This window comes from Culex quinquefasciatus, chromosome 2 (genome assembly GCF_015732765.1).
Source record: "Culex quinquefasciatus strain JHB chromosome 2, VPISU_Cqui_1.0_pri_paternal, whole genome shotgun sequence".
In the NCBI taxonomy this organism is placed as follows: Eukaryota; Metazoa; Arthropoda; class Insecta; order Diptera; family Culicidae; genus Culex; species Culex quinquefasciatus.
Window position 1 is genome coordinate 71372576 of NC_051862.1, and position 11779 is coordinate 71384354.

An 11779-nucleotide genomic window follows, 5' to 3' on the forward strand; every position below is an offset into this window, starting at 1 on the left:
CATTTTATGACATTTTTTGCAGCAAGCCCGTAGGTCATTTTTGCCTGCGTGTAAAAATTTCAGCGATTTGCAGTTCTCACTAACACATATAATGCTGGCCCGTCCCCGAGCAACACTCCAGAGAGAAGAATATGTTGGTGTAATACAACCATAAAGCCGTCGGCAATGTCGATAATTGTCGGTAACGGGCAAAAATGTCATACCCCTATATCGCAAAAAATGCATGAGGACAGTTTTCATGCAGATTCTGATATACTTTCATGCCGCCATGCATCACAATCATGCGACCGACGTTTGGGTGCAACAATGGCTGTACACAAATTTCATCTATTATTTAGATCCAGAATAAAAAAAGTACATAAATATCATTTAAGTGGCCATATCTCGAAACAGGATTGCCAGATCTTCAATGTTTTGGACTCGTTGGAAAGGTCTTTTGATAACGTAACCAACGATGGGTCGGATGGTGGATCCGAACATAGTTTCCATACATTTAAGTGAGATCCGGCATCCAAAAAGTACATCAATATCACTTTAGTGGCCATATCTCGAGACAGGGTTGCCAGATCTTCAATGTTTTGGGCTCGTTGGAAAGGTCTTTTGATAACCTAACCAACGATGGGTCGGATGGTGGATCCGGACATAGTTTCCATACATTTAAGTGAGATCCGGCTTCCAAAAAGTACATCAATATCACTTAAGTGGCCATATCTCGAGACAGCGTTGCTAGATCTTCAATGTTTTGGGCTCGTTGGAAAGGTCTTTTGATAACCTGACCAACGATGGGTCGGATGATGGACCTGGACATAGTTTACATACATTTAAGTGAGTTCCGGATATATGTAAAAACACATTTTTATACATAACTTTTGAACTACTTATCAAAACTTCAATCTGTATAAAACTCGATCTATGGGACCCTAAACCAAGTCGAATGCAACAGGTTCGGGTCAAATCGGTTCAGCCAGTGCCGAGAAACATGAGCTAGTTTGTTGGTCACATACTTACATACACACACATACACACAGACATTTGTTCAGTTTTCGATTCTGAGTCGATATGTACACATGAAGGTGGGTCTACGACGTTTTTATACAAAGTTCATTTTTAGAGCAGGATTATAGCCTTACCTCAGTGAGGAAGACAAAAAAATTATCGCATTTCGATATATCAATGGAGCACCTGCAGTCGAGCAGTTTTTGACAGTTCGCTCCATAAGAAATACATTGTAGAAAAAAGCAAAAACTGCTCGAATGGAAATGCTATATTGTACCATGCTTCCCCATCCAAATGAGTTCCAAGTACATTTTGTCGGTGACGCATGGTGCTATGTTTCATTAATGTACCACACTCCGTCAATTTATTTTTTTAAGAAAGTCATGTCTCAGAATCCTGTAAATAGATGTTCATCATTTTTGGATATGTTAGATCAAACATCTTTTAAAATCATAGAAAAAAAAAATTCTGCTGAGAGCTCTTTGGTCCCGAGATCTTCAAATCAGCAAACAATGTTTTCATTTGATCTGTAAGTGTACTCAGTTATGTTGTCAAAAAATCCTAGTACTTTTCATTACAAACCCAACTTAGCACCTTTTCTTTTTTAACGAGAGTTGGTTCAGTCGTCCTTTTTCTAATTTGTTTTTTTTCTGGATCCAGCTGGTTTGAGGTGAAATCGCCGTTTGTAATTCTGGAGTTTTTTTTAAAGGCCCAATAAACCAAATTTCCAGTTTTTGCTTTTTGGGTGTTTTTGAAACCGCCTTGAGTCAGGATTATTAAAATACACACCGAAAAAGCAAAAACTGACATTTTGGTTTATTGGACTTTTTCAAAAAAAAAACTCCAGAATTATTGAAATTAGCCAAAGCGTTTTTTTCGTTAGAGATTTCCATGCGCAATTTCTTCGATGAATTATTGAAGCAATCTTATCAATTATACAACGCAATCAAAACTAATCCCTATCTTTAACCCTCGTTTATTACAACTTAAACTGCAACTAATCATCGTTTGTAATCTAGACCGATCCAAACAAACATCTCCAACGATTTACAACTCTGAAAGAAAGCTACGCTCATCTGTCACACGGATGTGCTGCCCGTGGACTATCGGATCGGATTAGGCTCTCCAATAAAACTGGCAGCAGCAGCAGGTGATTTATGACACTATTTTCCACCTTGAAACAATGCAATTCAACGTAGAAATGCGCACTTTAAGTGGTTTGTTGCACTTGCGGGAATGGGGATGGCCCTTTCCCGGAGGATTATTAAAATTATAACACTGCGATTAGTGCTGCTGATAAATGGGGCCTGATTACAGAGGCACTTGAGAGTCCATTTCCGCGCCAGATAATGTGTGCCAGGCCTCGTGTGACTTTGTTCGAATGTCATCCGGTTGCGGGGTATGGTTAAACAAATTTGACGGTGTTTAGCTACGCATTTATTTGATAATATGTTTTACCGTTAAGAACATCGAGAAGGATCAATTGATAATATCACATTTCAACGAATACAACGTAATCCAATCGGTTATGATTCACAATCATGCTCGTATTAAGTACTTGATCAACTAAAGTAGACGCAAAGGAATGTTGTTGGAATGTTTAAATTAAAGATATAGTTGAGAGATTTTGATTGTTAGGGCCTAAAACCTGACAGAGACTATAAAAAATCAACAACTAAATTAATGGTGTTGATATTGCTAAAATCGAGCTTATTTCTGCTAAATTAAAACCACTAACTCTACAGTCGTAAACCACTCTACAACAAATCGATAGGATTCCCCACGCAGCCCGTCACGTCGTTGATCGTGACCGACAGCCTCCGACAGTGTTCCAGCACGTTCGTCGGCGTGACCAGTCCTATGTGAACGCAGAACAGTTCATAGCAGCGAATTTTGCTCGGGGCCGACCTCGGGAAACCTTGCTCGATCATTCGGCTGCAAGACATAAAAAGTAAAATTAATAATTTCTACAACATTCTAATCGCCGAAAACACTTACTGATAGTAGTCGCCGGCCAAAATGCCGGCAATCAGTGACGGCTTCGACGAGCTGGTCGTAGAATCTGGCAACTCTTTCGGATTCAACGCCGTCCCGTTGACGTCCTCGAACCAGAGGAAGTAACCGTAGCTGAACGTAGTGTCCTTCCAGATCATTGACGTGTGACCCTTGTGCAGATACGTTCGGGACAGCTCGACCATTGACCAAATCTGTAACACAAATAGAGAGAGAGAGAGCGAGTCATTTGATTGCCAAGTCATTGCCCAGCAGTGGCATCGTTTTTCGTCTAATGCTGATAAGGGAATTCAACTTCATTCACAAAAACGTTTGTTCAGTATCAGCGATGATGCGTACCCCAACGGAGAGGGGTCACTTTCAGGGGTGCCGAGATGATGATCCAAGGCGTTCTGATGACATCAATAACAACGATTGTTGGAAAACACACGCGAAGCTTTTGCCGAACTGACGTGTGCAGCAGCATGTGTTTTCTCGAGTAATTATTATTCCAAACAGAGATGCACGTGCTGCAAACGGGTGTGACCGTTATATTATGATGAATGATTAGTACTAATGTGCGGTGCCGGAGGAGGGGATTCTCACTTTATTTATTGCTGGTCAACTGAAGGCTATTGTGATTTTACGTAACTTCAATTCTAGAAAATGTCCGGGTTTAATTGTCTAGTTGTGTAGAAAATTTGATGTAATTTTCATTTCAGGCTTGCTTTAAATTCTTTAGTAACTTTTCAAAAAGGTGGAACCATGGATGTAAACAAACAGTCTATTCCACTTGCTCTAGGGACAGTTCACGTTGAGTGGGATAGGCTGCTGCAAGTTTTGCAACAAGTTTCATACAACTTTTTTTTTGCTATTCCGAAAACACCCTTTGAGTGGAGTTATGAGTCATGTATTTTGTCAATTAACCGTTTAGGCCGATGCAAATATTTAAAAAAGTTTTTGTCCCTCGGCCCTGGCCGAGGTCAAGGGGGGAAAAATATAAAAACTAACTTAATCCACCTATGTGGTTGGTGCCTTCCTCACTCTTTTCCAACAATGAGTGATATGTAATATGATGGATTTGGACACAAATTTGATCCAAAAAAACATACATATCACTCAAGGGCTCATAAGTGGTCAGAACTCGAGACAGGGTTGCCAGATCTTCAATGTTGTGGACTCGTTGGAAAGGTCTTTCGATTACCTAACCAACGATGGGTCGGATGATGGATCCGGACATCGTTTACATACATTTAAGTGAGATCCGGCTTCAAAAAAGTACATAAATATCACTTAAGTGGTCAGAACTCGAGACAGGGTTGCCAGATCTTCAATGTTGTGGACTCGTTGGAAAGGTCTTTCGATTACCTAACCAACGATGGGTCGGATGATGGATCCGGACATCGTTTACATACATTTAAGTGAGATCCGGCTTCAAAAAAGTACATAAATATCACTTAAGTGGTCAGAACTCGAGACAGGGTTGCCAGATCTTCAATGTTGTGGACTCGTTGGAAAGGTCTTTCGATTACCTAACCAACGATGGGTCGGATGATGGATCCGGACATCGTTTACATACATTTAAGTGAGATCCGGCTTCAAAAAAGTACATAAATATCACTTAAGTGGTCAGAACTCGAGACAGGGTTGCCAGATCTTCAATGTTGTGGACTCGTTGGAAAAGTCTTTGGTTACCTAACCAACGATGGGTCGGATGATGGATCCGGACATAGTTTACATACATTTAAGTGAGATCCGGCTTCAAAAAAGTACATAAATATCACTTAAGTGGTCAGAACTCGAGACAGGGTTGCCAGATCTTCAATGTTGTGGACTCGTTGGAAAGGTCTTTCGATTACCTAATCAACGATGGGTCGGATGGTGGATCCGGACATTGTTTACATACATTTAAGTGAGATCCGGCTTCAAAAAAGTACATAAATATCACTTAAGTGTTCAGAACTCAAGACAGGGTTGCCAGATCTTCAATGTTGTGGACTCGTTGGAAAGGTCTTTCGATTACCTAACCAACGATGGGTCGGATGATGGATCCGGACATCGTTTACATACATTTAAGTGAGATCCGGCTTCAAAAAAGTACATAAATATCACTTAAGTGGTCAGAACTCGAGACAGGGTTGCCAGATCTTCAATGTTGTGGACTCGTTGGAAAAGTCTTTGGTTACCTAACCAACGATGGGTCGGATGATGGATCCGGACATAGTTTACATACATTTAAGTGAGATCCGGCTTCAAAAAAGTACATAAATATCACTTAAGTGGTCAGAACCCGAGACAGGGTTGCCAGATCTTCAATGTTGTGGACTCGTTGGAAAGGTCTTTCGATTACCTAATCAACGATGGGTCGGATGGTGGATCCGGACATTGTTTACATACATTTAAGTGAGATCCGGCTTCAAAAAAGTACATAAATATCACTTAAGTGGTCAGAACTCGAGACAGGGTTGCCAGATCTTCAATGTTGCGGACTCGTTGGAAAGGTCTTTCAATTACCTAAATAACGATGTATAACATGATGATGTTTGGTTTAGTTTACTTCCATTTATTCATCTTCCGAAAATATGCGAAAACACATTTTTATACATAACTTTTGAACTACTTATCGAAACTTTAAACAATTCAATAGCACCGTATGGGACCCTAAACCAAGTCGAATGCGACTGGTTTGGTCAAAATCGGTTCAGCCAGTGCTGAGAAAACTGAGTGACATTATTGGTCACATACACACACACATACACACACACATACACACAGACATTTGTTCAGTTTTCGATTCTGAGTCGATATGTATACATCAAGGTGAGTTTTCGAGCTTAAAATAAAAAGTTCAATTTTAGAGCAGGATTATAGCCTTACCTCAGTGAGGAAGGCAAAATTTAAATAACAAGCCATAGTCTTCACAACACAATTGTGTTTAAATTTGGGTTGCCGATGCGAATTTGTTATTACCTGCATTATTAGTTTACTTAGAAAAAAAAAGGGCAACCTACCCGTTCCTTTAGCACATCATCCGGATGTTCATGGTCCAGCCCTGGTGCCACAATCCTTCCGTTGTTCCTGTCTATGTGTATAAAATGAACCAATCCTGGAAAGTCTTCCAAATACGTAATATTTTTATTAAGTTGAGGAAAATTAATTGCAATATAGTTTTCAAACAGTGTTAAGATTAATAAAAATATATTTTTGAAAAGGATATGATCCCATGCTGAAGTTCTTCTGCGATTTGACCTGCAAAAAGTTAAACACCTCCGTAAGCCGCCCCTCGACCATGTCCGCAATGTCCGACACCCGCTGCAACCCATGTTCCAGGGTGCTACACTCGGCGCACAGCAGCTTGAACACCTCCTTGACCGCATCCACAAACATCGGCATGTTGGACTCGATCGTGACAATCAGCGCACCGTCGCTGTTCTTGAAGTACTCAACGTACCGCTTCCTCAGATTTTCCCACCGGAGGGTAAAATTCCGCACCGCTTCATCCGCTTCCGTCGTGTTGTGCTTGAGCTTCTTCAGTGAATCCATCGTGTGCTTCACGTACGTCTCCAGGCTGTCGAAAGCCGGCCGCAGATTTTCCACATCCATCTGCATTTGCATGTTTTGGATCTTTTGCAGTGCGAAAAACACATCGTACAGATTGCCCGACAGCGCAATGTTCCCATGCTCGATCAGCAGCACCAGAAACACGTCGTCAAACAGCTTCGACACGTGCACGATGTGGGGAATGCAACCGGAAGTGGTCTGACCGACGCATCCCTGCAGGAAGACCACGTGCGATTCGATCCGCTTCGAGTGTTCCCCGCGGTCCAACGTTTGGCAGAAGATGTTCAGGAACAGCATGTCCGCTGGGGATAGTTCCTGGGCCTGTTTGCTGCTGTACAGCGACAGAAACTTGTTGCCGACGAACATGATCGAGTGACTACGCTGGGAGTGGGGGTCCTGCTTCAGCTTTTCCGTTGCGCCTTGAAGGGCGGAAACGACGGTGTTTTTTACGTCGGCGTTCACGAGAAGTTGCTCGATTGCCTCCACCAGGATGCCCTGGTTTGCCTTGTACAGCCTTCGGTAGGTGGTTATTAGGTTGGTCAGGAGGAGTGACATTTTCGTATCATTTTTGATTCTGAAAGAAGGATAAATCACATATATTTTGGAGTTTTGGGTTCGCCAGGAATAATTACTCACATGTGTAAATTTGGCCCACAAATGTGCTTGAGAAGGCAAATGCATACGCCGATCTCCCGTCTCACCTGGTCTACTTCCTTGTTGCTTATCTCTATGAATAAATATCCCAAAAACTGAAAAGAAAATCGTTTTTTTAAATTAATGTTGTCAGTCGATTGTTTCTTTTTTAATGTTTGCAACAAGTTTTTGAAATTTCTAAGCCAAATTTATTTTATTTTCCGGTTCAATCTCTATGGAGAGTGTTACAACATTGGCAACGGCCTGAGTTATGCATGTTTGAACAGTTCTTAGGTACTAACCCTCCTTTATTTTTATGTGAGTAGCACTTTGTGCTATATTTTTTAGAAAAGTTCATGTATTCTGCAATTTTAAATTTTATTTCTAGTTTTGATCCTTCCTTTTAAAATTTCTTTGAAAAATCATAAGGCAAAAATATTGCTAAACAGAAACTTGTACAATCCATTGAAAACTATTAAGTATGCATTGAATAACATTTTTTTTATAAAATAGAGTGCTTCTATGTTTTGTTTTGAATGTTAGGACCACATATCAAAAATAGACGAAATTCTTTAGAAAAAATAATGTTTTCATGAATATATTTATATATTCATATTATTTTGTACAGTAGCATGACTGTTACAATGTGTAATGTACCCCAGAATATGGGACTTTTTCTCAAAACTTCGCTCCACAGTAGCGTGGCTCACGGATATATGAAAAAGACAAAAGTGTTCAATTTCGAACGCCTCGACCGGAATTTTGTAGCAATATGGCCCCAGAACATAACCTGAAATTTTGAGCGTATTTGGTTAAGGTTTAGTACTTCCACCATTGACCTGAAGTTAGTATGGAACTTCTAAAAATTTACTATGGGAAATTTTCACTTTTAACCTCTTCATAGAGAAAGTTTCCCAAAACCCAATCAAAATTTCCTATTCTCAGGTTTCTTATAGTGTTTGATCCGGGGAACAACTTTGTAGAACATCGCAAAGCGCTAGTAATTGATCCCGAAAAGATACAGGATATTTTTTGGAGTACGGAAACAAAATTCAACGTTCTCTAAAAATTTGTCTGTATCTTTCCGGGATTAATTCCTAGCGCTTTGCGATGTTCTACAAAGTTGTTTCCCGGATCAAAACCTATGAAAACCTCTATTCTGAAAAAAAATCATACGGCATAGGAAAACTTTCTCGAAGAAGAGTTAAAAAGTTGAAAATAAATAAATTAAATTTATTGAAATTTCTTTATAACTTCAGATTAAGAGTGAAACAACTAAACATTAACAAAATGCGCTCAAAATTTCAGGCTAGCTTCTGCGGTTATAATGCTACAAAATTTCGGTCGAGGCGTTCGAAATTGAACACTTTTGTCTTTTTCATATATCCGTGAGCCACGCTACTCCACAGCTGAGCTATTTTAGAACTCTGGGCCAAATATGAGCAAAATCGGTCAACATTTACCCATTGATACACTAAGGAGAAGTTTGTACGGAAAATCGAAGAATGCATGGAAAACCCTATTTTCTTACGGTTTGGGCTGCACGGTGCGCTTCTTCCATCAAAATATTCCCAAAAGTGAGATTCTCACTGGAAATATAATGCTCAAAGCCAAATCAAATTATTCGCTCTACAGCATTACCTTGGCGTTCTCGATTGCGAGATTCCTACTCGAAACTAAGTGTCCGAAGGCTTGATTGTTGAGGCAATTGCAAACCTCTTAGCCTCCATCCACCCTGGGATTCGAACTGACGACCTTTGGATTGTGAGTCCATCTGCCTACTAGCGACTCCACCGAGGCAGGACCCAGGAAGACGACTCCTACACCTGGACTGAGCTATCGACCTAACCCTTTAGGTTAGACCGGGGCCAACATTTACTTCCCCATCCGACGGAAGGCGTGTTCAGACAAATCTCGTCTCGAAAAATGCCACCGGGACCGTCTGAGAAAAATTTTTGTATGTCTTATATTTGGCACTGTCAAAGAAGGGCTCTTTCCCGACATTTTGCGGGGTATATCGAAATATTTCGTCGGGAGGTCTGAAGCAATTTTTTTTGAAGATTATTTTTTAATTTTATGGGATATTTGTTCAAAAAAAAATCACACAAAAAACCGGTGCATTCATGTTGATATCACTCAAATTTCTTACGAATATGCCTTTGGGACTCTAACCAAATATACACAGCTAAAAAAGTAGTAATCCAGCTGCGTGTAAAAGGCCTGGGTGTAAAATAAATTTTGCTTTATTTTATGAAATTATGTGTAATATTACACCATGAAATATTTAGCTCATCAGTATGGGAAACCTACTTGACCAAAATGTCACGCTCACATATACCATATCATAATATGGGTCAAATATAGTTGGTTAGCAACGATGCCAGATTATTTTATGGGAGATCTGTATTTTGTTTAAAATAAATCTGTATGTTATCTGCTTCATGTCGAATTCGTAGCCATAGAAGAAATCTAAAAAGGTTTAACAGCAGATTTCAGCTTTTTAAACATATTTAAGCATAATTCAATTATTAAATTGTTGATTTTTTTCAATATAATCATTTAAAAAAAATCTATTTTTACAGATTCTTGTGATTTTTGGGACCGAAAAATCTGTAAAATACAGATTCATCTGTATATCTGGAATGGCTGTTGGTTAGAGTCCCCAAGGCTTATTCATAAGAAGTTTGAGTGAATGAATGCACCGATTTTCTGTGACTTTTTTGAACAAACATTCCATAAAATCGAAAAATAATCTTTAAAAAAAGGGGCTCTAGACCCCCCCGATGAAATATTTCGGTATACCGGTATACCGGTATGTCGGGAAGAGCCCTTCTTTCACGGTGCCAAATATTAGACATACCGAATTTGTTATCATTATTTTGTTCTAATAAACACACCGTGTAGGATCATGTATCAATGGGTTAATCTCTGCCAACCTCGCTAAAAATTTGCACTGATGCTGAACCTTTCGGAAGTCGCGTATTTTGGCGTTTCTTACAACACTTTGTGTCCTATTTTGATCTTCTAAGAAAATTCAAAAATCTCTAAATAAGGGTTTGGGGAATTCAACTTTAAGCGAGTAAAAGATATCTAAAACATTATTTAAAATAAATCAAACATTAAAAAAAAATCTCATAAATTTGTGAAGAATTTCACAGTTTTTTATGATCTACAAACATAAATTTGGAAAAAGCGAACCAAGCTTGTTTTCCTTAAAATCAAGTGTAACCTTATCCCACATGGGTCGGCTAAGCCAGAAGCAAAAATAACACCAGACAACAAAAATATATAAAAGTACATGACACTGTGGGCACATTCATGGGGTGTCACACACAATAAAAATCAGGGTGATTTGCCGTTGGTGCATGCAATATTTACTTGGAGAGAACAAACAAACGTCTCCATGAATTTTGTCACACAGTGTAATTTAACTAACTAAAAAGAAGCCGGTTCCTCAGCCACAAGCATCCTCGGCTACCAAAAGACTTTGTAGCTAAGTGCATTGCTAAGGCTGCTCCGAAGCACCCATTCTAAAGCCCACACCCTTGCCGTACCTCATCGAACACCAGGTTCAGGTTGTTCTCCATCTGCACCGACGTGTACGCATTATCAAATTGGCACATCATAATTCGCTGCGAGGCCACCAGCGGGCTGAAGATCTGGATCAGCACGTTCGCGTCCAGGTCCTTGCGCGAGTCCTACAAACAGCAATAAATCATGTTCAAGGATTGTTTAACATTCTCTCTGTTTACTTACCCTCTTATCGTCCTCCATTAGTCCGAGATCGATAGCATGTCTGCTCATTTTGGCACGCATTGCATCATTAAAATTTTGGTAGATCAAATCATTGCTCTGGTCAAAGATGAGCACACCCTCCATCGTGAAGCGTTTCACTACCAAAAACTTGTGGCACTTTTGATATAAAGTTGTAGTAAAATTTCCACAAAAATATATAATCGCAGCAGAACACTCCCTTCGACTGCCACCTCCTTCGTCTAGCTCTAGTTCACGTTTGCGCTGATACTCGGCCAGAGAGAGCCAGTACTTTTTTCTGAGTGTACTGTTTCACAAAGAATTTTTAGCCACCTTTCACCTCATTGGCTTGTTTCACCTCATTTGCTTGTTTCACCTCATTGGCTTGTTTCACCTCATTTGCTTGTTTCACCTCATTTGCTTGTTTCACCTCATTGGCTTGTTTCACCTCATTGGCTTGTTTCACCTCATTGGCTTGTTTCACCTCATTTGCTTGTTTCACCTCATTTGCTTGTTTCACCTCATTTGCTTGTTTCACCTCATTTGCTTGTTTCACCTCATTTGCTTGTTTCATCTCATTGGCTTTCGAAAAGATCGGAAAATTTCACGAATGTTTCGTGTTTTAACATTGTAAATCGGACCATTAGTTGCTGAGATATCGACCCCTCCACCTCCACGCTGCTGTCACCGGAAGACATCAAGGTGGAAGCCCCGCTGGACATTCCGCCGGAGCGGGTCGTCGCCCCAAAACCATCGCGCTCGGTTCGCGCCAAACCGATTCGTTCGTTCGGGTGTGATCGCGGCTGCGGCAAGAGTTTCTTCGCGGAGGCCAATCTGTTTGACT

General features: G+C 40.2%; 1 protein-coding gene across 1 annotated transcript; it reads right to left on the reverse strand.

Annotated features, from left to right (window-relative positions):
- Positions 1–2410: 2410 nt before the first annotated feature.
- Positions 2411–11165, reverse strand: LOC6051632 (Hermansky-Pudlak syndrome 1 protein homolog). Its single transcript, XM_038256950.1, has 7 exons — positions 10939–11165; positions 10737–10880; positions 7186–7298; positions 6206–7123; positions 6000–6114; positions 2995–3203; positions 2411–2931 (listed from the first exon to the last, which is right to left on the reverse strand). Exons 1-7 carry the CDS (start codon positions 11059–11061, stop codon positions 2754–2756), a joined length of 1800 nt encoding a protein of 599 aa, XP_038112878.1. The 5' UTR covers positions 11062–11165; the 3' UTR covers positions 2411–2753.
- Positions 11166–11779: the final 614 nt, after the last annotated feature.

Coding starts and splice junctions, on each gene's coding strand:
- LOC6051632 (XM_038256950.1), bottom strand. CDS start 11,061: ATGGAGGGTGTGCTCATCTTTGACCAGAGCAATGATTTGATCTACCAA. Junction 7,299..10,736: donor TGAACCTGGTGTTCGATGAG/GTACGGCAAGGG, acceptor TTTTCTTTTCAG/TTTTTGGGATATTTATTCAT. Junction 3,204..5,999: donor ATGATGTGCTAAAGGAACGG/GTAGGTTGCCCT, acceptor TTTGTGTTACAG/ATTTGGTCAATGGTCGAGCT.